Source organism: Anabas testudineus, chromosome 4 (assembly GCF_900324465.2).
Source record: "Anabas testudineus chromosome 4, fAnaTes1.2, whole genome shotgun sequence".
Taxonomy (NCBI): Eukaryota; Metazoa; Chordata; class Actinopteri; order Anabantiformes; family Anabantidae; genus Anabas; species Anabas testudineus.
This window is the reverse complement of record NC_046613.1, coordinates 5649098-5675721: the sequence shown is the minus strand read 5'-3', so window position 1 is coordinate 5675721 and position 26624 is coordinate 5649098. Positions and strand designations below refer to the sequence as shown.

At 38.6% G+C, this 26624-nt stretch overlaps 1 protein-coding gene and 1 non-coding gene across 2 annotated transcripts in view; one reads left to right on the top strand and one right to left on the bottom strand.

Moving 5' to 3' along the window:
- Window positions 1-1558: 1558 nt before the first annotated feature.
- Window positions 1559-26624, bottom strand: part of LOC113152622 (gamma-aminobutyric acid type A receptor subunit gamma3) — a 38189-nt gene continuing 13123 nt past the window's right edge. The window contains exons 3-9 of the mRNA XM_026345978.1: window positions 26411-26478; window positions 15240-15460; window positions 10557-10639; window positions 6948-7085; window positions 4686-4838; window positions 2767-2966; window positions 1559-1837 (exon numbers count right to left, since the gene is read on the bottom strand). Coding sequence (XP_026201763.1) covers window positions 1559-1837; window positions 2767-2966; window positions 4686-4838; window positions 6948-7085; window positions 10557-10639; window positions 15240-15460; window positions 26411-26478 — 1142 coding nt within the window. The remainder of the gene's footprint in view (window positions 1838-2766; window positions 2967-4685; window positions 4839-6947; window positions 7086-10556; window positions 10640-15239; window positions 15461-26410; window positions 26479-26624) is intronic.
- Window positions 12440-12510, top strand: trnaq-cug. The gene has a single exon. It is a non-coding gene; the product is annotated as a tRNA-Gln (tRNA).

The window sequence follows — 26624 nt, the reverse complement described above, 5'->3', positions numbered from 1 at the left end:
ATCTCTGAACGTGTTACAACTTCTTCAGGGTAATGTGTAATTGTCCAATGCATGCAAACAAGAGTCAACTGCCAAATAGAGACGAGTGGTCCTAATGAGTGAGATTATTACATTTGTGCCCACAGCAATTTACAAATGACGCCCATTATATTTAATTTGGGCATCCAAAGGAAAATATCTGTAGGGTCACTGTTAGTTTAACAGCTAAAAGAAATCTTCACTTCATCCTGTGTCTGTTAGTGCTCCGGCAAGTAGTGGCTGCTGTACAGAACCAATATACGGTGTGAATAGTCTGTGTGTAATGTCTACAAAAACAACACTTGAATTATATGCATGGCTGCCCCTGATCCCTGGGTGTTTCATCTTAAAGTGCCTCAGTCTGTGGTTGGTAGACATAACTAAATCCTTTGTTGTGTCTACATCTAAACAAATACTCTCTATATGATCCAGAAGTTGTTTTTATAAAAGTGTTGTTCGGTGTTGATGTGGAGATTAAAATACAGTCCCACGTATGAAGCTTATCAATAAACCTCTCAGTTCTCTTAAAGCAACACATACACTTAGATCACATGAGATGAGAGCCATCACTCAGTTAGCGTAGCCTAACATAAAGCCTGTCATAACCCAAACAGCAAGCCACCTCTAGATTTCAAATCCATATAAATACAAATCCAATCATATTTCAACTCCACCGTTTCACTATTTTTACAGTAACATGTTACCTTTAGACAAAGTCAGACTTGATCTTTCCTCTTGTTTCCATATTTGATGTAAGCGGAGCTACTATACAGAGAAGCATAAATTGACTTCACGCCCTAAAACATACAAAATGCCAATATGCCAATAAAACAATGTATTATTAGTTGTGCTGTTAGTTTATTCAGACCTTCCCCTTCTTATTTATTACACTGTATAGGATTAGTAATAGTGTTGCAAGCAGGAGGAATGAGTCATGCCTAATGGCTGAAAGTCAGTATGAAGTGATAAGAACCTAATGATTCTTCATGTGGTTGTTACAACAAATGGCTCTTTTATAAATGGAACTCAGCGCTCGGAGTGAAAACAGCCATAATCAGTCAAAGCCAGACTCTTTTATTTTTTATATAAATCATTATTCCCTGATCATTGTAGCAGATAGTATCTACCCCTCCAGAGGAAGGCACTATGAATGGTTTGAATGTCCTTGGATTTTCATCAACTGGATTTGACTGATGGCTGGATAATAATGTGGCGGTACATTCCATCTAACACGAGTTATCCTCCTGATTGAAAAGTTTGGAGTAGCAGTGCAAAGCACATTTCCTTCTTTGCTTTTGTATTGTCATTAGTTCACCGTCCATCCTGTCCTCCCTCTGTCTACAGCATAGGAAGGGAGTTAGTAATGTGTGGTATTCTCATACCTGAAGCCACATAGGCAGACATCTCTGCCTGTCCTCTCTCATCTTCATATAAATGCTTCGGGTACCAGAGGAAAGAGTGTATTTGGTTATCTCTTATTACGTTTCTCAGTTAAATTGTGCTGTCTTCCTTTTGAAACTGAACAGTGTCCTGCAGGAGGCTAAAGGTAGAGATAACCCACCCAGTAGACGACGTTGAACAGCAAGAAGGAGGTGGGAAAAAAGACGCGCGAGTACGCGTCAAGTTCGAGTAGATCTATGTGGACACGTCCTTTTCTCCACGCGCCTTCTTTACACTCCTCAAAGCAGCAGAAGAAGCTCTGACAGTCTTTTCCATCCAGACACTCGTAGACACAAGCGTCCTCAAAGTCCTGCCAATACATGGAGTTGTTTAAAGCGATGACGGTGTGTGGTGGTCTCACATCCAGGACGGAGTAGTTCTGAAAGGTTGAAGAGACAGCCATGAGACAAGTACTTGAATTATTATTCAAATGAATAAGAATAGAATCATTTTAAAGTTGTCTTTCTCCCAACTTTGCACATTGTTTCCTTTTACCAAGTATGTCATGAACTAACATCAAAGTCTTATCATAACATAATATAAACCTAATTCACATAAAACCAAGTCATAGCTCTGAAAGAGGAAAGAGACAGTGAATGGATGTGTGAAGCTGGGGTCCACAGTATCAGTCCTTACACCAGCCAACGTTGTTTGTAAAAGACATGCGCAAAATAACTGTAATTATGATACATAAATGATTATGTGTCATATTTGTGACAAGCTTTTCGAAGGTTTACAAAACATCCCCAGTTAGATGAATGCAAAGAAGGTTTTGTCGATCCAGTGTGTGTTGCATTCCAGAAATGTCCCTAACATCTCACACACTTGTGCATTTTTCACCTAATGGGAGGCAGACCAACCCTTTCATTATACATGGAGGTGTATTGTCTGGGACAGAGGCGTATACTAATGCTGGGAAAGTCCCTGCTTTTGAATGACATTACACATAAGAGCTTTGATTTTCTATGCACAACACAATGTGACAGTCGGCGCTCCTCTCCCTCAGCTGTTGACGGGCTAGAAGTGGCCCGTCTGTCTTGGAAGCTTGTTCAGACTGATGTAGTGTCCCATAAAATAGCTACAATCTTATCTGAAGAGCTTATAAAGGGCAGCATCACATCATCTCAACCCTGAATGGTTTTCGCACTTCCACCTTGTGATAACAAAACCAGCACAGTGAAGTGACAGTCATCTTGTACATGAGGGCATCACCCCAATCTGCATGTCATCATTTTATTATGAGCTCACTACAAGTCACTTTAAGGTAGACTGCTGCGAGAATATTTAAGTGATAGCTGGCTAACTTACTGATCTTTTAGGTTCTATGCAGCTTGGTCTTCGACTGCTGTACGAGTAGTAATTTAGTGTTGCGTACTCCATCAGAGCAGCAAAGACAAACAGGAAGCAGACAGTGACAAAAAGGTCCATGGCAGTGACGTAAGACACTCTGGGCAGTGATGTCCTGGCCACAGTACTGAGAGTAGTCATAGTTAGAACTGTGGTTATACCTGAAGGACAGAAGAAGGACAACTTATCATAAGCACTGCTCACATTTGATTTGAGTTTTTTTTTTTTTTTTACCTATTCATTGTGAAATTGAAGATAACATAACACAACATAAGTTGAACATAACACTTTGCAAGGATTTCACTTCCAGGTTAATTATAACAATTCTCATTGGCATTAAAAACCCAAAGAAAGACCTGAGATACAAAAGCATGATCAAGACACAGTGTGTCACAGAGAACACGCAGAAGAAAATCTTCTCATGGTATGAGTGGGAAAACACAGCAGCCGTTCAGCAGAAGACAAGCAGACTGAGGATTAGACAACATGGGTCCTGGTCTATGGAAACACTGTCTGAACTGTACTGTGTCTGCTTCAAGATCCTCCCTCAATGCACTGGAACACAAGACCAACTCTGTTATTTTCTTTACGTACTATGATGACTTTATCATTATCTTAACAGTCTCACTGCTACGTTTGAAGCTCAGACTCACTCAGACTGACAGTCTCTTACTATGATTTCTTCTTTCTCTCTTTCTCCCCTTCTCGGTTCTTCTCTATGGGCATTATAGAGATGCCTATAAGGAAAAGAAAAAACATCTGCGACTGTTTCCTGGAGGTTCCCATGGTAACAAGCTGGCCCCATCTATTTCAGGCGAACGTCTCACACTTTTCCTTTAGCCTCTGCTTGCCACAGTGATTACCCTTACCTGCCTTCTGCCGACGCTGTTGCACAGATTCAGAAATTTGGGCTCTAAACAATAGACTGAACAGCAGGTCTGAAGAGGGGACGACTCTCAAAAGCGTTTATCTTCACCGACGGCTTGAAGTGGATGAAATTGTGAGGCTCGGTATGTAGTGTAGGTCTGTTTCTTTTAATCTTCCTTTTTCTGATCCAGCTGATCCAGAGAATTTAAAGTAAAGATGACAGATTGATGTCACTCTTTGGCATTTTCTATCTTTGTCCCTTTTATTAGTTGGGAATGTACAGTATCAGACACAGTGGCTTAACAGCAGGGCGGAGTGGGAGTGAGGAGCAGCTGATGTCATGTTTTGTTGACACTGGGTCACTACTGAGAGAGGACACAATGCATTAGGGGCTTGCTGGGTGAAAATCACACATTCACACAGCATTATGAGAAGCCAAAAAACATTCCCAGAACATAGAGATAGCTCGGTTTGTTCTGTTTAAAAGTGACATGCCTAGTCACCTTCTTCGCTGCCCCAGCTATTTCAATCTGTACTGCACGTGTGAACAACCTGTTACACACACCTACCTATTTATATTGTCAGAAAGTTTGAAATTGAAAGTAAATAAGCATTTTGCCTGTTTTTCACTGAAGACAAACATGTTTTGTGAATAATGGAGCAAATGTAAATACAGTAAAAAGGCAAAAATAAAGAAAACCAATTACCTTCAGCAAAATGTTCCACAGGACTGCACAACAACAAACAGAGAGCAGGTACAAAAGAGGGGGAAAGCATAACAAAACAGAAAAAGCAGATGGAGTGACTCAAGTAAAGTGACACGTATCCAAGTAGTAACAACAAGCACATGAAATGGAGCATTTTTAAATTAAAAAAATTTTAAAATGTACAAATGGAAACACAAATGTCGGACTTTGAGATGATATCTACGTCAGAATTTCGAACTATGTCTACAATTGAAAGCACTTGTGCACACATACTAATATATGCTAATATGAATAGCTGCACAGCACCTAAAGCAGTTCTGGCTGGTGTGGCATCTTTTTTGATCCAGAAGGACACCCAGGAGAGGACCACAGTGAGGATGCAGGGGATGTATGTCTGGATAGTGAAGTAGCCCATTCTTCTACTCAGGTCAAAGTACACTGTCATCACCACATAGTCCCCTGTGCAAATGACAAGAGCAGAACTCGATGTGAGGCTCTACAGACGCACATGCCTGCTGACGCTGTACCTGACGCTGTCAGGGCGAGTAAACGCTGTGGTGGGGATAAAGTGAGCTGCTGCATACAATATGAAAACAGAAGACATATATTCATTGCATATAATGAATCATATGACAATACAACATTAGACAGTACTCATAATGTATGTTAGTACAGTGGCACATACTTCTTCCACTGGCAATATGAGGTTTTTATGGTTGTTCTCAATAAAAACATAAAAGATCTGAATAGTTTTGTGTTATTATTTTAGGTACATGATATTTGTTAATACTCTTGACTTAAATGAAGATCCGATCACATGTTATGACAAATTAATGCAGAAAACCAAAGGTTTACATACCTTTTCTTGACACTGGATATTGTAATATATTCCTAAACGTCATTGTATTAACTATGTTTATTAGTGAATTACTTTGCTTTTTGCATGATGCCTTAAATAAGTTATAATAATAATATTATATATTTTGTGTTAAAAACTTAAGTGTTTCTATACTGCCAGTACAGTGCAGGCATGTGTCTAGGTCTGTTTTTTAGTGGAAGAAATTCTATATGCAAATATAGTACTGTATAGCATTTCTAAAAATAAAAAAGAGCTGAGTCAGGTGTATGCAGCTCACATACAGCCTCCACTTAAGGTGGTCTGCTATTGCATTACAAACCTGTATGTAATAAATGTTAGTAACCAGTGAACCTGATATCATGTGCAGAGGAGTCTTCCTACAAAACTGACAGTTATGTTTCTGCACAATCCACTGTCCATATGTGGTCTTCTGTTTCTTGCTCCAAATACTGGTTTTACCTAAGAGTAACACTCACTCTCCTAATGTTCTATCTGAACCAAGCCATTCATTCACCTGACAAACCACATGGTGTCCTATATCATATTTATATGATAGCGACTTCAAGAAGCGCTTGTTCCACTGTTAATCAGAAACAATGATGACATCAAATTTGGTACATGTCGTTCTTGTTGGATTTCCTTGAGAATCATCAAAAAAGAGCATTTCATTTGACTTTGAAGCACGTTCTCATCCCTCTTTTACATATTTTGTCTAATCTTCTTCTGTCATTCTTTGATTGAATCTTGAAAATTATGCATTACATCATGTTAATGTTAATACCTATGTTCAGAAACTGTAGTTGCATTAATTACACGATTGGTCATGAAATGTGATTGCGACCCATTAAACATACAAAGTGATGGTGCACAAAGTGAAACTGTGTTTTAATAACTGGCTGGACCTTTGGAAGCAAAAACTCTAAGCCAAACATTCCTGTAGCCGTGGATGAGACATGCACAACATCCAGAAGGAACTTTTGACCATACTTCCTCACAGAACAATTACTAGCTCATTGGTTCTCTACAGGCATGAAACAACAAGTCTGTAGTAGTAGTAGTAGTAGTTCACAGTATTGCTTTAAATGGACGGTGAACTGCCTAGTGGACAAAGACCTGTTGGGAAAGTGTCACACATTGTGCCAAGTCAAGAACCTGTATTGTAGAAGTCACGTCAAACAGTTTGTGAGACTGACATCAGATGTTCCACGAGCCAACACCACCACTCCTTTAGTGTAGAAAATGAAAATGACTTAGCAGCTCTTTGGAACTTCACTGGAGTATTGCTGATGCACTCTTTCAAAGCTTTAATAGGGACAGCTTGCTCAGTGGGGCAACTGAAAAACACAAAAAACACAAAAAAAAGCCTCTGTGCACATCAAAAGAAAGTGTTGTAAAAAGTGAATCAGTGCAGTGGATGAAACTGACAGATCGAGAAGAAGAGAGGCCGAGTTGTGTTGAGCTCTGTGTAAAAAAGGAGATGATATTACATGTAAGGAGAGACTTTGCAGGAACAAACATGACATTACCGTGGGGATCTTGAGCAAAGGTTTTTCTTTTTGAAATACTTGAATGCAATTGTACCAAGATGTAGCTTAGGAAATGAAAACTCTTTGGATACTAGCTTGATATAGATAAAGTCAGATTGAGCTACTACAACGACACGAATGTTTCCAAGAGTTGAACGTCTGGGTAGAACCAGTGCTCCTCACCTGCTGTAGTCTTTATTATGTCTGTAGTGTTTCTCAGCCCCATGAAATCAAACTGGTAGAGACGCCAAGACTTTTGGTCAGCCGCCTCCACAGAGTTCTTCCTCCACTTGTAAATCATCTCATCTCGTGGGTATCCATCTGCAATTACAGAGAGCATGTGTGTGTGTGTGTGACCCTTGGTGTTGCATAGCATATCCTAATGATGGATACACTGTGCAGACAGACCTGGGGCCACCCAGAGCAACATTTGTCTTGTGCTAGAGGCTGGCTAATGAAAAGACAGTCTGGAATAAAGACAGAGGCAGAAGAAAACTAGATTAAATGAAGCCTTTGCTTCAATAATGTACTGAAGCCATGTGGCTGTTGTACCTGACCTTCACACCATGTGCACAGAGCCTTGGAGTGTTTTTAAAATTAATCATGTGATGTTATTGATGGGTTAATGATTCCACTTTTGTTTTGGTGTCGCACCGCCTCAATCTTTCCCATCTTAAACAGACACATAATCATTTTAAGTAGAAAAGATAACAAAATTATGGTCTATGCCTGAGAGCAATTTAATGTAATAGGCTTTCAATTAACAAAAACATTAACTGTGAGGGAAGATGTTGCCCAAACTACCAATTGTTTCCAAACATGCTTGATGAATGAATTTCATTAACATTTGCTGCCGTTATCTCGTTTCCTATTAATGATGTCATTAAAGATTTAGCGATTGCTACTTCAAAATGTCCAGAAAATAACACCTTACTGTTAAGAAGAGCTCTTTAACTCTGCAAACTTTTATCAATGGCAATAATCCATTTACAGTATTCTGTAAGACATTTGCCTAATGGCCTCACAGAGACATTACTTTTCAAAATAAAAGTACTTTAGATGGAAACCAGAGATGATAAAAATAGTCAGTCAGTTGAAACTCTGTTGGTTCACATGAGTGTAGTTATGGTCACCTATACCATGGAAAGAATTGCCAGCAAGTAGCATCTGTTTAACATCTATCTACTAGTATTTATGACTATGATTTATGAGTCTATAAATGGTTTCTCAAAAATAGCATAAAGAAAATCGGCTTCATCTCAAATACATGAATATTCAAAATAACAATACACATATAAATAGGGACTGTAATAATTTTATCAATTGCTAGTAACATTTTTTCTTGTCAGTCTTAAAGCAACAGTCAGGTGCACATAGGAACACTGACCAGTATGAGCGTTCCTCTGGATCATATTTACTGACTGTTCAAAAGATTACTTCACCAGTTTCCACTCCTATAAGATGGACATGGACATGAAAATGATAAAATAAAGATATCTTTGTTCTTATTTCACACACGCTTCTTCTTACAGTACATTGCTCCACACATATTGCACCTCGACCAGTGGTGGTTTGGTCGGAGTTTTCTTGTTTTGTGTCTGAAGTGCCCAATGTAGCTTCAAGCTGCTGTAGCCACAAGCAGAGATGAGGGGCAGAAAGAAAAATGTCTGGTAAGCCCACTTGTTTCTAACGCCACATGCCCAGATGTTGTTTAGTTTCAAGCATGTTGTCTTAGTCCCAAGTGACATAACACAAAAAAAGAGAGCGCAGAGCCACAAAAGACTTAAAACAAGTTTTTCACGTATGTCACAGAACTCCTGGACACCTAAAAAACACTAAATACATTTAGTCTTAGTTTAGTTTTAAAGTCACACTAGTAAAAAAAATCACGCCAGGGTGTCCGGGCTGAGACACGACATATAGTAACAAAAATATGAATAATAATAATAAAAAATCTATTAAACATACTCATTTACTTTAACTCTCTGCATTTTGAATAGTCATCTGGTGTAATTATAGCCTCTGACAGTTTAAGACAGACTTCACAAATGAAATTATTTTATATATTATTATATTATCTATTCTATTATCTATGTCTTCTGTTAAAGTCTGTGTACTTTAGCTACAGTGGCTGCACTTTAATCATCTGGATTTTTGGTCACTTTTCTATTTAAAACAAAAATAGGGCAGTGCCTCAGTGTGACAGTGTCACTAGTATCCAGTGTTAAAAGGATTATTGTGAGTCTACAATAGAAAGATTAATTTACAACTGCAGGAAATTGGATTGCTTTCAGTAATAACATGGAAATGAAAAAGCTCTGATTGTCCCAAACATATAGAGACTGGGTGTGTGCAGTGCTGTGTTACTCTGGAAAATGTAGTACAATGTGTGTGTCTAACATGTTTCTGTCCATGTAATGAATCTAAATCCAGCATTCACGTTTTCATCTGCCTCTTTACACCTAGATGAGAGATGCTCCTCCATGTTCACTAACTATCAGAGCATCTGCACTGAAAAGAAGCTGCCTGTTGCAGCTTTTAATGGGATGAGACTGTAAATATTACTTCTATCATATGCAGCCCACCAAGCTTACATATACGGTGCTTATGTCTATTTAATTATGCTGCATATTTGCATTGTACTAAGTTGATTATTTTGAACCCCCAGAGGCATGATGGCTTTAAAGATAAGCAAGTCTGACTTAATAGGAAAATGTCGTCATGGAAACAAGTGTAACGTCTGGTGATATTCTTGGGTAAGGAAATGAGTTTAATGGATCAGAGAGGGATGGATCCACTCATCTGACAATGCAGCGAGCAGGTTTTAAGCTTCAATAGGCTCCAAAGGTGTAAGGTCACATCACATTAAATCATTCTTGATAACAGATTTCTGAGTGGTCACTATAGATACACAGCAGATAACACCTGACCATACAGCATCATCAGGATTACTGGATGCCCTGCCAGGTGACCTGACAGTTTTTTAAATGTCATATTCTAAAAACAAACAATGAGAATAAAATATTATTGGTATGATTTTATTGATATGATATGAAATAACCTTGATAAATGTCGGTGTGTTTCTACTTCATATAGCCTGCACACAGACATGTTAAGCTGTCGCATCCATCCAGTTGGATATGCAAGCTAGATATTAGAGACACATAGGTCTTGTAGTAGTTTTGCACAACACACTACATTTAAAAAACATGCAGTGTGTCCTGTGTCCTCATGCTGCATGTTTTCTGGAAGAGGAACTGTTGCAACTTTGTTATTTTGCAGCTTTTAGAGATTTTCTTTTTGTTTGTTCGAGGACACTTTTATAGACATTTTCAGCCTCTTTGTGGTAATTTTGCATCTCCTTGTGGTTGTTTTTAGAATAGTGAATTCATAGCAGCTCAGTGCATTGTACACTTTTTCCTGCTCAGACTAATAGAAAATTGGAAAATTCAATAAAAGAAAAAAATGAAATCCCAATATAAAACAAAATAAGAAAGTATGTAAAGTGTATAAATGTGTTCATTTCTCTGGATGTTCCATACTGGAGGTGCTTTAATTGTATTGTTTGTGACCACAACACATTGATTCTGCATTTCTTCCTCTACGTTGTGTGTGTACAAGACATACTGAAACATATGTGTTTATTTTGTCGCACTAGGATTCCTGTTTTGTAGCTGTTCTATAGTAGGATACCATATTGATTGCACAGTAAATGGTAGATCCATGTGACAATTACAGCAGAGGCAGACTGGCCTCATATAGAGAACACTGTGGTGTGGAAGGTGTACTCACAGCTGGAGAAGATGAGTGGGCAGGAGTGCTCGTCCATTGGAAAGTTGTGCAGCTGCAGCTGGCATTCTGCGTTTATTGTTAGTCTGCAAAGGAAATAGAAGGATTTTTGTCTGTGAGAGTCTCCAGTGTTTTGCTACCATAGTGAGCCATTTCACGTGGAACCAAAAAGCATAGGATTCATTTGCATTAGTCTCACACTGTAAAAATACTGTCACATTAATAAGGGCACGAATGCATTAGTGCATATTAATCTTTATTAAAAACTATCTCTCAGGCCTGAGTGAGGCACAACATTTTTAATTAGTAGTCATCAAGCTACGGTGTAGGGATTTAGGAAACGTAATTAGTTAGTGTGAGACACTGTGAGTGGAGGCAGAGCTACAGAACAACACGGGGCAGAGCATGGAGAGAATCTACAGGTCACACAAAACATGACATCATGTTGGCACTCAGTGGACCTAAAAGTTAGGATAAGAGGCTTATTAGCTTTCTTGCTATGCTAGAAAATGAATTCCATTCTCATGTCTGTAGTACTACTACTAGGTTTAGTAAAGACTGGAGAAGGGGAAACACCTAGTGTAGCCTCACTGTGTCCAAAGATTAAAAAAAAAACAAACACTGAACATGTACTAACCGCTCGTAAGCCCACTACTTAACAAGTCGTATGGCGTTTGTTTGTTAAATAAGCAAAATGTAAAATTGATGACATGTCCCAGACTTATTTATCAAATCCAGAAACTTTGTGAAGTTCAAACTTCTGGCTGAGCTGCTGGCCACAGCTTCATATTTAACCCACAGACATATGAGTGGTATCAATTTTCTGATTGAAAATTTAAGATTTTTTATGTATGTTTAAAAATAATAATTTCTTTGATTTACGTATCTAGATTTGTGCAAAGAACTGTTCAAACAGAGAGAGTTAATTGACTGATGTCTTGTGACTGTTGGCTGAGTTGTGTGATGTTTCTCAGCAGTTGGGGAGTTCTGGGTGGATGGGTATGACCGCTAAGGGTCATAATAACACAATGCACGATTACCTTGAATGACAATATTTATGTGTACAATAATGAATAATTGGAAAGATAAAGGAGGATTGCTACAGTATGACTTCCATCAACCACAGACCTGCAATGTGGACAGGCTTCAGTGGCTTATAATTCACAAAACTCATAAAAACACATTTCCAGAATTGATGAGTGGCTGGCTGAATTCACTCTGTGGGCTGGTACTGAGAAACATTGATGTGGAAACACAATCTGACATCGTTCTTTATATCTTCCCATTGTTCTGCTACAACGTGAACCTCCATGATAATGATGTATTAACACACATCTTAGAAAACAGCCCCCTGCAGTTATCACATGTAGCTAAAGGTCAGCTCTCTCTTAAGACCAGACAATCCTGTGAATGTAATTATGAAGCCAATAAGCTGCTGATCTTCAATTATAAACCAGTTAAAGAGAGCAAGTAATATTTGTTATCGCTCTCTGGGGACAGAGGCAGCAGGAAGCATTAGGAATGCACTGACCTCTTCACACATGATGACACAGGATGGCTAGTTTCACACATCAACCTGAATAAGCAGAGGTTGAAGATAATGCCAGATATAAATCAGGAATTATCACAGTTGAAAAATCACAAAATTCAAAAGAACGATTCAGAAAAATCCCTTCAAACCATTCACAGCAACTCAACCTCCTAAAAATGTGTCTATACAGCTAAACTGCAATCACCAAAATGTTCCTGAGGGAAACGAAATGACAACATGTTTGTTTGCAGTGGGTTGGTGTCGTGCTAATAAATACCCCTCGCTCAACACAGGTGGAAGCCTTAGACACACCTGTCTTCTGTTTATGCCTTAACTTCACTGTCAGGTAGTAGGTGGTTCCATGGTGTAATGGTCAGCACTCTGGACTCTGAATCCAGCGACTGAGTTCAAATCTCGGTGGGACCTGTACATTTGTGCTGGTTTAGCTCAGTGGTTACTTCTCCAAATCACTGTTTCATAGGTCCATTTCTCCAGGGATCAAACCACTACATTTTTTTTGGGGCAGCAGTAGGTGCTAACCCCAGGGTTAGTGGTTCAGTTCCCAGTTCCTCCTGGCTACTTGTCGAGGTGTTCTTGGACAAGACACCAAAACTCTGTAGTAGCACCAATATGTACTGTCTGGCAGTCTGACATTTTCCCCAAGTGCATCAATAAAGTATCTCATTATCATTAGATAAACTCACCTGGATGATCTTCACCAATATACTGTTTGTTCTGTATTTCTACAGTATATTTACTTGCTTTGTGTTTAATAAATGTTAAACCTGCTGACTTCTGAAATTATTGTTATTGTGAGCAATTTGGTCTGTGTTACCACAAACTGAAATCACCAAACCTAAGAACAATGGTGGTGATTTGTTTACACGTCTTATGTTCTGAGTAATAGTTAGTTGCACACAATAGGATTTATTTTTTTCTAAAAAATAAATGGCTCTTCAGAAGTCCTATAAAAAAATCTGAGTCAGATTCATGATGTGTTCTTAAACCGCAGATTTCCTCACACTTTCATTCTTATATTGATAAATCCCATTGTTCTCATAAGTTAGGTGTGTTCTAGTTGATCATATTTATTATGTGCCAGTGCCTATGACATAACCAGAGTCTGCAGAGTTGTTCACACAGAAATTAAAAAGAAAAAAAGACAACACAAGTCAAGGCATTGCTGCAGGAAGTGAACAGCAAAAGAGCCTCACATTTACAGTAGTAGTTTCAGTAGTAGATATAAAATAACATTCACACACAACTAATGAAGGAAAAAAAACAAAAACGAAACAGTTACAGTATCTGAGCTAAACGAATTAGCTGTCTGGAGCCTGGTGTGGGTCGGAGGAGTGGCACATCACGTTTCATACTAATGTTCTACAATGTAATCTGAAGTGCTAATGTAGTGTAGTGAAATTTTAAAAGTCTGCAATGCTTTATAAGTTATTAATATTAAAAAGTACAAGTCAGAATCTGCAGAACTGCCATGGAAATTGAAATCCTAAAACATTAGACAGCTTTAGGATGGACCAAAAGGCAATAACCAGTTATTTTGCACAAACATGTCAGCAACAATTGTGCGTGGTGGACTCTTGAGTGAACGTAGATTAAATGTTTACCCAAGAACAAACATTTGGTTTGAAGAAAAAAGTTTTTCTTACGACCGCTTGTTGAATGAGGCTCAATGAGTAAAGTCTGGGATTTCCCAAAACTACTACTACTACTTCTAATAATAATCATCGATACTTTATTGATCGCCTTCAGGAAATATTTGTAGACAGGCTGCCCCCTTAGGGTGCCAAGGTTTAGGGGTTCAGAGTCCATGGGGGTTGTGACAGTCCCACAAGATGTTTTTTACTGCAATTTCTAACACAGAAGAAGCTGTTTTCTGATAACACACAGAAATACTAAAGGTGCGGTGGCTGAGGTGTTTCAGGTCAGACAATGATGTTAGTTAATGAAATGTTATATCCCAGTGTAAAGACACATGCCAGTTAAAGACCTGCTCTTTAGTATTATATTATTCTGTTTATTATATACGTGTAGTATTTAGTGTAACAAGTACACAGTCTTCTCCCATAAAGTAGGAAACAAAGAATAAAGTAGAGAGAAATTGCTGTGCTGTAATCCTGGTATGATCTTTAAACTTCATTAAAGCATGGAACCGGAACAATACCGTGCACGCAGGAGAAGCACGGATATCACAAAATGTCATCTGTGTTTACTCCGGCCAAGCCAATGCACAATTAAAACCAAATGACATTTCATTGTCTTTTTCTCATGCCATCAACGGATATTACTCCTCAAAGTTTGCATGCGCCCGAATAATCAATATGAGTGGAACTGCACGAGGGAGGAACTGGCTGGGCTTTGTTTGTCACTAGATCACAAAAATGATGCTGATGATTTTTGTTCATGCAGAAATGTGCTAGCTCTGTGTTGAGAGATGCATGTCACTGAAGAAGCAGTTTATATTAATGTGGAGTTCTCAAATTCCAGTGAGTGCTTTAAGGCAGGAGGGTGGCTGCCTTGGTAAATTGGTCTTAAAGCTCAAGAAGGCAATTTGCACTTACAATAGCTAATGACAGGGCTAATTGCTTTGTGCTGTTCTCTTCCTGGATGTTTGCATCTCAAACTGTTTTGCATGAACAAAGCCTCTAGAGTCTGTTTTGTACAAACAATATAAACTGATATGTTGATGAACCTTATTGCTCCCAAGGGAACGTTGAGATGGTCAAACAGCAAAAAAAAAAAAAAGAAAAAAAAGAAAAGTAGGAGTAGTTAAATGTCTTTATCATCAGTTCACCTGTCTTGATTCTGAATTTAGTCACAAGTATTCATTGTTGCTATTTCTTGAGAGGTTGATGCTATTTTAGACATTACCTGGTTAACTAAACAATCCTTGGTGCAAACATCCACCTGGACTCCTGGATAAAAGTAGCTGCAGTTCACAAAGTAGAGTTTTACCTATTGTAGCTTTGTAACACAGCCACACATTATTTTATTAATGTGATAAAAGCAGTATGCACACATAATGAACCTAAAGTTTTATAAAGCCTTCAATGATAATGATATTTTTAACGGTAATTATATTGTGAAACGTCTACATAGGACGTGATTTTGTTGTGTTATACAACTTATTCTGTTTTTACCTTAGGGTGTAAAGGATCTTCCCATCATTCCATATTCGGAGCAGCTGGTTAGGCATTGTAATCCAGTGGGAATCTGCAGTCTTGGAGTTTCTGAAAATGGTGTCTGGTAGCCAAATAAGACCAACCATATTGCTGTTCAAGGTCAGTATTTTCATTGTGCTGTTGTATCTGAGACGGCTGTCTGTCCACGTCTGGGCAAAGATGATGTCAATTTGGTATTCCTGAAAAAAAAAAGAAAAGAAAACCAAGACATGTAAGTGGATATAGTGCAGTATTTGATGCTATTTCATTCCAAACACATCACTAATGCAGCTCTGTGTTCTTAGAAAAAAGGGAGAAAATGGAGCAAATTCACCTGCTATTCAAGGCTATTGATTTTCCTTTTAAATGACAGTGAATAGAAGGATTATGTGTTTCAGCAGCACATCTCAGTACGCCATCCATCATTCATCACTTTCACCAGCAGCAGCATTTCTCTTCTCACTCGTTCACTGGCCCTTATGTGGGGCACAGACCTCACCTGGCACCTTGCAGTGATTTGTTCACTCGCCATTGTGCTGCTAGTGTCTTGTAGTCTCCTGTGAGCAACTGGACAGCAATTCAATTTATTCAACTAAAAACTGTCCTTAAAAATGAATGAAACACTTACATTTAAAAACATATGTCACCATTAACAGTAAATGCACATCAAGTTGTTCATTCATCTTAAGGGGGACATGAAAGTCTGTGAATGTAACGGATATGTGAGCAATAGTTTCAGAAACAGCTCGCCCCAAACCCTATCTAGTCTTTATAGGAATGTAATCACTTATCACTAGGTTTTATCCTTTCAAAGTAGGACGCTAGCTACTTGTAGTGCTCAACATTAATCCCTCCGATAGTGATAGGGCACAGGGGTTCTTTTTCCCCACCACATCACTTTGTTGAGTGCTGTGGGCTGAACCACCTCCAGAGATTACCAGCCATTCATGATAACATCCTGTTGCATTGAAGAAAACCTTCTTAGAGAGGAGAGCTGGCTTCTTTACCCAGACTGCTGCTCATAGAAATCTCAGGGCCATCCAACTCACTAACTTTCTTTTTGTCACTCTAACAGGAGTGGTGTGGTTGTGCGCTCACCACAGTGAATTCAGGAACAACAAGAAAAGTAAAGACAGCAGGTACATGTTGGTTTGTAAACCTTAAAGGTCTTCTGCTCTGTATGTGGCAAAATGGACAAAAGTCCACATAGAGGGACTAAGGCTCAGCATGCTGAATTAAAGGCAGTTCACTATAACCCGTGGTTCAATAAACAAGCTACCTGCAGACAGAAGAACCGGGAATTCGTTTGAACTTATGCTTTTGGCTTCTTTTCAATAGTAAGTCCAAGATTCATTCTCCTTTTATTGTATTAAAAAAATCTGGCTCCGTACTAAAAGTGATAAACATAACCCAGCAGCGACGGCCACAATGAGCTGATACTCGAGTGATTACTACACACGCAGTGACTGTGGAAGCTGGCTTCTGATTGGCTGAACACACCTGGTCTAGGTAATCAGCAGTAGGTAGGGCAGGGATAGCTGAAAAACAAGCAGAGCAGCCTGAGGACTGACTTTTGATTAGATTAAAAATATGTGATGCTACTCTCATCTCTCTATGATAAATATGAAGCAGCAGCCAATTGGTCTAGACTGGCTCTGTCTAGCTCTAGAACTGCACCCGATCATTTACTGTATCTTAGTGATGCAGGAACCTGCTCGTCAACTACACGTCTATAAGGCTGCTGTAGAGTTGACAGTGTGTTTTCTCAAGATCAGCAACCAAACACACGCATGCATTCTTCTTTTTAGTGTTCAGGATGTTTTCCTATGCTCATGCACTGTACCACGCTGTACAGGTAGCATTCCCTCACATGCGTCAGTTCCCAGTGCTTGTGATGATCTTAGCACCTCGAGGTGTAAAGTAATAACTGTGAAAAATGATCCACGTTTGTCACACCATTTCCCAGGAGAAAATGCACATACTTCATACATCACGGTGATCTAGGCTCTTGACTTTGTAACTGTCCAGTCAAGTTTAAGGACAAACACATTCGTGACACAGCAGATGCATAAACTGCATCTTGTGTTTCACATAGCTTAATAATAATAATTAATAATCCTTCAGTGTGTAAAACATCAGCAGCCCGTTCATTTGTTTTACATGTGTCAGGATTAAAAGATTCACAGGCTGCTGCTTTACATTAAAGGCACACTGCTGGGGATTAAGTGAGGTGAACAACAATGGTGACATTAATTGTGTATAAGAGCATGTAGCTACGGATTGTGTAGCTTAGTTACACAGGTGAGAATATAAACAATGCCTGTGTTACAACAACAAAATAAAAAGAAAAAATTATGCACATTTGCAATGGCTTGACCTCTGTGTACTTCTGTAATCTTGTTTTTTTGATGCTGGTGCTGCTGTGCATGCTCAGTCGGGTTCGTAAGGTCCCCTTTAGCAGCAATAGTGATAAAGATGTAACGTATAATGGAATTAATAACAGTGTGCCCTCCTCCAGCAACCCACACCTTTTCATACTGCTGCCACTGCCTGAAATGCATTTGACCTTCTACCTTGTCTCTTCACTGGTTTGAATAGCTCACCAATTAGAATGAAGTCTATAATCAAGAGAAACACTGGGGGCTCATGACCTTTAATTGTGTGGAGCTTGGAGATTTGAAAAAAAGAAGAAAAACTGAGCAGTACGGAGGATTTAATCAACAGGAAAGGGAACGTGCTGCAAATCAAATAAACAGAACTAATATGAGCTGAAGCAATCACATCTGGAAATACAAAGTTGCAGATGGAGGTTGAGAGATAAAAATAACAATAACTCAAAACCTCCTGCTTTGTAATCACATATATAATTTCACATTAAAAGGTAATTTAAACTCTGTTCAAAGAGTATCGATCTCGCTCCCCCTTCCCCGATGCTTGCAGCTGCTTTCAGCCACCACAGAAGGCATCGCTGTGAAGAAAATGGGTCTTTCACCTCTGCTGCCTCACAGGAGCTGCTATATTAAGGCTGCTGTTATAGAGGAACTGAATATACTTGCAGTAAAATCCGAGGCTACTGCTGTACAGTACAAATTGACCCCACATTATAAAATTCATACAAAGTGGAACATATTATCCCAGAAGGTACGGAAAGACCACTTGAAAAGAAAAGAAAGTTTCAAGGTTTTTCAACATGACAGATCTTCAGGTCTGAGAGTAATGACGGACTGTTTCTCTTTCCTGAGTTGAGCGGTTATTGTCACGAAATGCAGTGAAATACAAATGGGGCTTCTTACTGAACAGGTGGAATTGGAAACATAAAGCACATCCTGTTCTGCTAATTCTTCTTTAAATGATTTAGGCCAAAAATGTGGGCCGGACAAACAAAGGAACAAATCGTATCGAGGGGAAAAACAAATCAGAGTTGACTAAACAAGGTGGGTGTGGAAAAGCCCTCAGGTTTAGGGAAAGGTTCAGGGTGGTACTGAAATAAATAAAGCGGCAACACGAGCTCTCGGCTTGAAACTGGAAACAAACACCTGCGTCAGAGTCGAAATCTGTCATAGTTGTTATGATTAGTTTCTGTTTACTGTTTGTTTCTGTTTCAACAAGTAAATGCTGCTGCACATGACACACGGTGTTGGTGTTGGGTCGGAGGGCACGCCTGTACGGAGCCCTGACAGAACCCCCATCCAACATCAGCCACGCTGTATCGCCCAACATCAGTAACATCAGTAGTTAGTCATGTTTTTATGTCTGAATGGGATCAAAACTTTATAGCCAAGTTCAAAATCTAATAGAAAAAAGAGTGAAGATAGGATGAACTCAGTTCTTATTTAATTAATTAATTAATTACTATAATTAATTATTAAATAATGATTATGTATTTATGATACAGGATAGTTGGTTAAATTAAACATCCAGATTATTGATATCAAACACTATTGCAGACTGTTAAACTGATACGTGTAACATTACAATGTTTAATATGAGCTCCCACTAATTTGTTGGTATTTTAATAATTAGATTATCTTAACAACCCATAGCTGTAACTTAACACCTTTGAAAAGTGTTTCCTCGTTACTTGTTTTGTTTCATCAGAGCCTGCACACACAGTCTGCTGTTTTCTATTACTTGAACTGGACAGCACAGAGTACTGATCCAATATGGTGGAAAGACAGATGCATTTCACAAACCCCAGTGCAGCATGTAGGTATTGAAGAGGTGTTTCACCAAACACCTGCTTCGCCTGCCCTGATGTGATTCAATGCACGTTTACTTTTTAAAGACACTGTGGAGAAAATGTGAAATATTTAATTCCACTATTTATCATTCCCACCTGTCTAAAAGATGGTAAGTTGGGTCACGCTGAACAGATTTACTTTTATAATGGACCACTTCCTCATCTATTTTTAAATCATGTGGACGAATGGGGACATTACTCATTATTGAAAATCTTCACATGGCTAAATGTCGACTCTGATATGTGAGGAATTATGCTGCCACAGTTTACCCGACATTTCAAGTGATCAGAATACAAATCAGACAGCGAACAGGCTGAGTAATGGGTCGGGATGGGATGAACAGCGGAAATGTGAGCGGCCCGGCAGAAGCCACCTACCATGATGATAGCACGGCTGTCAGCTACGCTGATGCAGCTTTTACATTCAGCGAGAAGAGAGCAGAAGCATAATCCACAGACCTTCCTGTCCCCTTATGAAAATAAGGCACTACTAACACATATATATGTTTTTTCAGATCTCAAAAATTGTGGAGATGTGTCTAGAAAAATGTCAAAAATTCAAATACAAACATCATATGTCAGTACTTTATGTTATTGGTGAACATTTTAAATTAAATTCCATGCTGTTCCTTTTTGTATTCATTTACTTTGTATTCCCTAACAAAATGCTTAATTTCTTTTCTTTCTCCTCTGTCTATTCTATTGTCATTCCTATTTCTGTGTATTCAGCCACGAAATAGTCAGAACAATCACATTTGAACATCCTCTTCAAATAAACATTTCCTGACAAACTCTAAAGTATATTAACCTCCTATTCTTTCTAGTTCAGATGTCCAGTTGCGGTCAGTGCACCAGATACTGTAAACTAGGGCGAAGCACACAGTAGCTGACTCTGCAGTGTAAAGTTAGTGACTTCATGATTATGCAGCAAAACGCCGCGCAGTAGACGCTGGATCCTGTTTGTGCTTTGAGACATCTTGTCATGTTCCGTTGTAGTTTTAAAGTGTCTCTCTGTGTCCTAATTAGAGGTGGCTAAAGGTCAATTAGAACAGGCAGATGAACGTTACCATCCACCTGTGTCACCTTGTGCTCTCACTTTTTGTCAGATGAACAGATACAGCATGTAGCTTGTATTCCTCCACACTAGCTGTGGCCACAGACGTTATGGCTTAGTAATATTTTTATGAAGTTCTTATGAAGAAGAAATGTTCACTTAGACAGGAAGGAGTGATTAGAGTTTGCAACTTGCATACGGTATGGCTCACACTAAACCTTCCTGTTTAAAATAAATGAGAGAGCGATTCTGTGTGAGTGTACAGGTCCGGAGGTCTGAGAACTCTGAACTTATGACTCACCTATAATCATAGTATCATCATAGTGCTAGGCTAGTTATAATACAAAATGTAAAAAGCAAAAGGACAAACATGTTGCAGAGGAGGTGCTGTCTGTGTGCAGCACAAAAAGAAAAGACAGGGGATACCACGTACTGTGGTCACACACATGTCATGAAAGTTAGATCACGGGTAGGACAGGTATTTTTGGTAGTTCATTACATGCTGCTTGAACCACAATAGCAGCATATTAATATCCCTCTCAGATACGTTATGTCTGTGGTGTTACCAAGAGCCTCATTATATGATCCTCATGCTGATGACTTCATTACCCAAATCTTTCAGCCAGAAAAACGAAGAAATGAGATGCACCACTCTGACTTATTAGGCAAAAGCACATTTGTGTGTGTGTGTATTTATTTTATATGTAGTTATCTTGTAACTAACCTGAACCAGTTGACCTACCTTACTACTGAAGAAAGATACCCTGTGAAAGAACTTTTTCACATCATAGCAGGTGTGAAGCAAACAATTGCAGCAGAACATTACAAATCACGGATGTGCTGGAAGCTAAAGGAAACACACACGAGGATGTTGCAGCAGTCCTTCCAGCAGCTTGCTAATGCAGTGGCAAATTAACTGGCATGAAGGATCCTGTGAGTGGGAAGCTCTCTCTCCACACTGTGAGAACATCGAGAACCCCCAGTGGCACTAGCATTTGTTTTGGAAGGAACTCCTGGTTTGTACTACTTTTGCTATTCCCGTTGTAAAGATTCTTTATTGTCTTTGTAAAACTCTCCATCAGACCACTAATACCTACAGGAATCCTGCACTTTGAGTTAACACACTGATTTCTTCGTGAGGTAATAAACAGTTTTCACCCACTACGTGTGATCTGTGCAGTGTGAGGCACACAGACACATCTTCATATTGATGCTCATAAGCTCTCAGCTGTTGTGGTTTGATTTCTCACTGATGTCAGGTAATATTTAATCACTTCTCACATCACCTGGAGGTTATTTTCTAGTTTCTACATTCATTCAGTTTGTTGAATTTCCAAGCAGTGGATGCTGCTTCATTTGTGCACAGGTTTGGTTAAGTCATTAAGGCAGAATGTTTCCCCCCTCATTTTCTCCTCGTGCCTTAAGACTGCAATTTGTAATTTAGAGTCTTTTTAAATCTTTGCTTCTGCAGGGATGCGCTGCTGATCAAAGGGCACTGCAGAAAAGTCAGAGTCTTATGAATATATTTACCTACATTAACCTGGTACCTCATACCTCATTTGTCCATTGTCCGTCATCTATTTGTTAAATGTCAAAACTTAATATATGTATTTATGCTTTTTGGTTGTTTAGGAAGAAACTTCCTGGTGATTTAATAAAAAACACTGTTTTGACCCCATGTCACTTTTGGGGGAGGAGATTCAGTTTGAACTTTATGTCCAGCTTTTGACAGGTTTCATGCTGTGTGCCCTGAGTTGGGGCTCATCATCGGAAACAGCTTTGGAAAATCCTTAAGCGCCAAAAACGTGAAAAAACATTGCACTACAAAAACTGGTTAACAGCAGGTTAGACAGAAACAGCAATCTATCAATCCATCTTTCCTTCTGTCCACGCATTTATCTATTTATCTATCCATTTTGATATATAGGATTACATATGAAGATATGTAATCCTTGTAGCACGTATAGAGTTTTCAGTTGGACATGACTAGACACAAACACTGATTCATGAGTTAAAGAAACAATCCAAAGTTTCTCCATTTATACATTGTTTTCCTAACTATAGGCTGGTGAAGTCTATAGTTAGGAAAGTCTTTGACATCACTTTGTAACCCTTTCCAGCTTCATGTAAATCATCAATTATTGATCATAGATCCTCTGAAAGCTTCTTTTATGAGGCATGGATCAGTGTATTCTTCTTGTGCGGAGCAAACTCAAAAACTCTGTGAAACTCACTAACACTATTGTGATTGATTGTTATGGTTGTTTCTTTGTGTTATTGCTTTAGGCACATTATATTTGTTAATACTCATGACTTACAGGAAGATTAAATCACATTTGATGACAAACCAACCATGACATTTCAGAAGGTGCACATAATTTCTCTTGCCACTGTATCTTTATGACAACTGTTTTTTTATGACTTTCCAAAAATATGCAGCATACTTACATACATGAGAACCTGTTGGTTCTAATTTGAATCAGCACTGCTACTTTTTTAAATTCATACTCATAGTGCTACTACATCGAGTGCTCGAGCGCCTTCTTTTTGTGCGTGACCAGCTAATTTCAAGCCCCACTGTCAAAGAAGAATTCATATACTGCTCATATCAGCTGTCGTACTTGTATTGTTTCTAATTACAATGCAGTGTATAATTTAGGGTGTCACGACTTCTCCAGGAGACGGAAGTCTCTTATAGTTAGGATTAAACTCAGAGGAAATAAGGCTATTTTCACATCAAGTGCAATCAAAGAAAAAACTATTCTGCACACTAGTAGAGACATTTCAATTTAAAATTTCAGGAAATGGATTGATTAACATTCATTAGTTCACTAGAGAATTGTACCAAGTCTTTTGCTGTAAAGGTGGTGGTGCCTACTCAAAGCGCCTGTATGATCTGTGTGGAGCAGCTGCAGGAGTCCAGCACAACAACTAAGCTTTTCATTCATACTAAATCACTGACATTTGTACTGGTCCTCAACAGAAACTGGCACTGTGACCTGAAAGATTGAAACAGCAAGTGAGCTACCGATCTATCAATCCATCTTTCCTTCCATCTAAGCATTTGTCCATTTGTCTATCTATTTTGCACCACATAGGATATGTAACCCTCGTAGCTTGTTTAGAGTTTTCAGTTGGTCATGACTAAAATGTCTGCAAAGCGAGGTGTGCAAGAAGCGTCGTATTACGTGGTACTGACCCCCCAATTCCTCTGAACACAAAGGAGCACCAGATAGGTAGCAATCCTTGCAAAAAAAATAAAAAATGTATAAAACCGCATTCTTAAAGCTACATTTTGTTTGTTAAATGTTGTTTTTACCAGATGTCTTTACCAAATTAATTACTATATTAATTCATTAAAATGCATTAAAGGTTGAGGCATCACAATTATTATGCAAATGCAGAAACTAGTATCTATGCTGTGGAAACACTGATTGATTGAAGCCCAAACCAGCCCTCACTTCACTGGTGAAAACAGGTCTTGATGAACTGTTGAAGGAAAGTGCTGAACAAATGCCGGGCTTGATAAATGGCCTATGTCTTTCAAAGGCTGTCACAAAGAAGAAAATCTTCTCTCCTCATGATATACTAGATGTCATGTCTCTACCGCTATAGAAAGTAAGGACAGCGCAGGACAAGGACTTTGTTTTCCTCAATTCAAGATCATTCTGTACTACATGTTAAAAATAATTTGATACTAAGAGATCCTGTTCCAGAAACACAACAACGCTCTATTGAACGCTTTAATTACTTACTTTTTATAAGTAAATGTTCTATCAAAATATGAATTAAAAGGTTTTCTAAGTTTCTACAATGAATGGGTGCATATCGAGGTTATTAAACATTTGAAGAACTAATGTATTTAGTGCGGCATGATGGCATACCTAGCTCACAGCTACAAGGTCATGGGTGTGAACCTGCTGGCTGTGGAGTTAACATCGTTTTTTCTGTGCATATGCGACATTAGGTTTACTTGGTGACTCTAAATTGCCCTTTTAGGTGTGAATTTAATAGTTTTCTGTATCTCTGTGACAGAATCGGTAGGCGACCAAGAATGGCTCCAGCCAACAGGAAAAGTGGTTAAGATAATGGATGGATTTCCATTTATGTATTTAAGTAAATATTTTTGTAGTTTTTTGTTTATTAAGTTTTGGCCCTTGGATTTTCCAAAGCTGAGTCCCGTGAAGAGCCCCAACTCAGGGCACACAGCATGAAATCTGTCAAAAGCTGGACATGAATGTCAAGCTGAGTGTTTCTTATTAGGTGAAAAATGCTCAGATTTATCACCAGACTCATAACCATAGATGATAGCCAGTTCCAATGATGCCTTCAAATGTTTGTCTGACACTCGGGGTTGTTTCTTTACCTTACTAAAGAGTGTTTTTTGTGCTAATACCTGACTCCAATTAGGTTCACACTATTTTTACCACTAGCAGCATGTGTTTTTTATGGTTGATCTCAATGGAAACATGAACGATCAGAATTATTTTGTGTTATTATTTTCAACGCATTTTATTTGTTAATATCCAGAATGTTTACATACTTTTTCTTCCCAATGTATCATGTCACACATGTGACTGTGAGGAATAACTATTCCCACCTCGTGGTTGTTGTTGATGTTGATGTCAAAACAGTGAAAGTGTCATTGTCATTGTGTTACCATATATTACATATCTCTCATATCTCAGATACCCTGTGATCCAAGCCAGTGTACCTGTGCTGATAAGAATTATGAGATAGATGATTATCAACAGTTGTGATATTAGTAAAGTACGCTGTTCCAGAAATTGTCTCATCTGTTTGGCTCAGCACTTCTCTCAAGCTGACTTTAAACCCTCTAAAGCTAACAATCTTTTCTGTTGGCTTGCTGATCTGATAACACTTGGTATTTTTTTTTTAAAACCTCACTTGACCAATCTTCACTCAGCTACAGTATAACTTACATATATCACCATGTACATATATCCATCCTCCTCTCTCTTTGCCCTCTTTGATTTCCTTGCCTCCACTTAACCACTAAGTGTCACCTCTGGGATACTACCTATAACTGATTCACACAGCAGTTTTACATATGCATATGGTTAGGGTTAGGATAAGCTAAGACAATTGCAGGGAAGTTTGTGTCAGAATTATATTGTATAAAACTTGGTCAGATAAACCGACCGTGTAATGGTCAGGTTATCTTGAATAATTTGCCAACAAACAAGCATGGGTCATCATTTCCCTGTTGGTTTAAGAGACTAGTTTGGAAATTTTGGAAGAAAAACTTTAAGAGCTACAAGATATAAGCTTCAACCTGAACACAAATTAGGAAACTCATGATCCAAAGCTAGTGTTCTTTAGAAGAGCCCAGCCAGTGAACCCAGGCTCTGCTGACCCTGACTCCTCTCCTGCTGACTGCAAGCTTGTTTCCTCCTCTGTACTAGTAGACTTGCACCACATGCTGTTGTTGCTCAGCAACCCACAACAACAAACACAGCATGCCTGCTGTGGTCTGCTACCACGTCCTCGGAGCCAACCCAGTGTCATAAACATTACATTTCTATACAAACATTGAAAAAGAACGTAATCACGTCTTCTTTTAACATATAGCATATGTTCAATATTACCATTAATGACAAGTCACAAATTAGTTGGTACTGTACCATTTCCATATAAATGTACACAGGCAACTGATTGTGTAAAGTGACTTGATGATGACTTTTGTTGTGATTTGGTGAAAAACAGATAGGAATTATCTTATAGTTGCCATTTTGCTCCTTCCTTTGCATCATGTGCTCAATACATCATCAAGACACAGTTCAAGCTCAAAAACAAAAGAAGGAGTGCATAAAAAAAGTAAATAGACTGACTTACCATATTTATTGATGACACTGGTCCAATGCTATTCACAAATATGTCAACATCTATGACGGTTGGTTTAACTGTAGGAAAAAAAAAAACAGCATAAATTATTGATTAAAACATTAATTTAGGCACTATACCTGCCTCTGTTGTAAACCAGAAATGAAATGGTCGTCAATCAGTGAGAGTATATTGTTCCGAATCCTTTGAAAAGTGAGCAGTCACT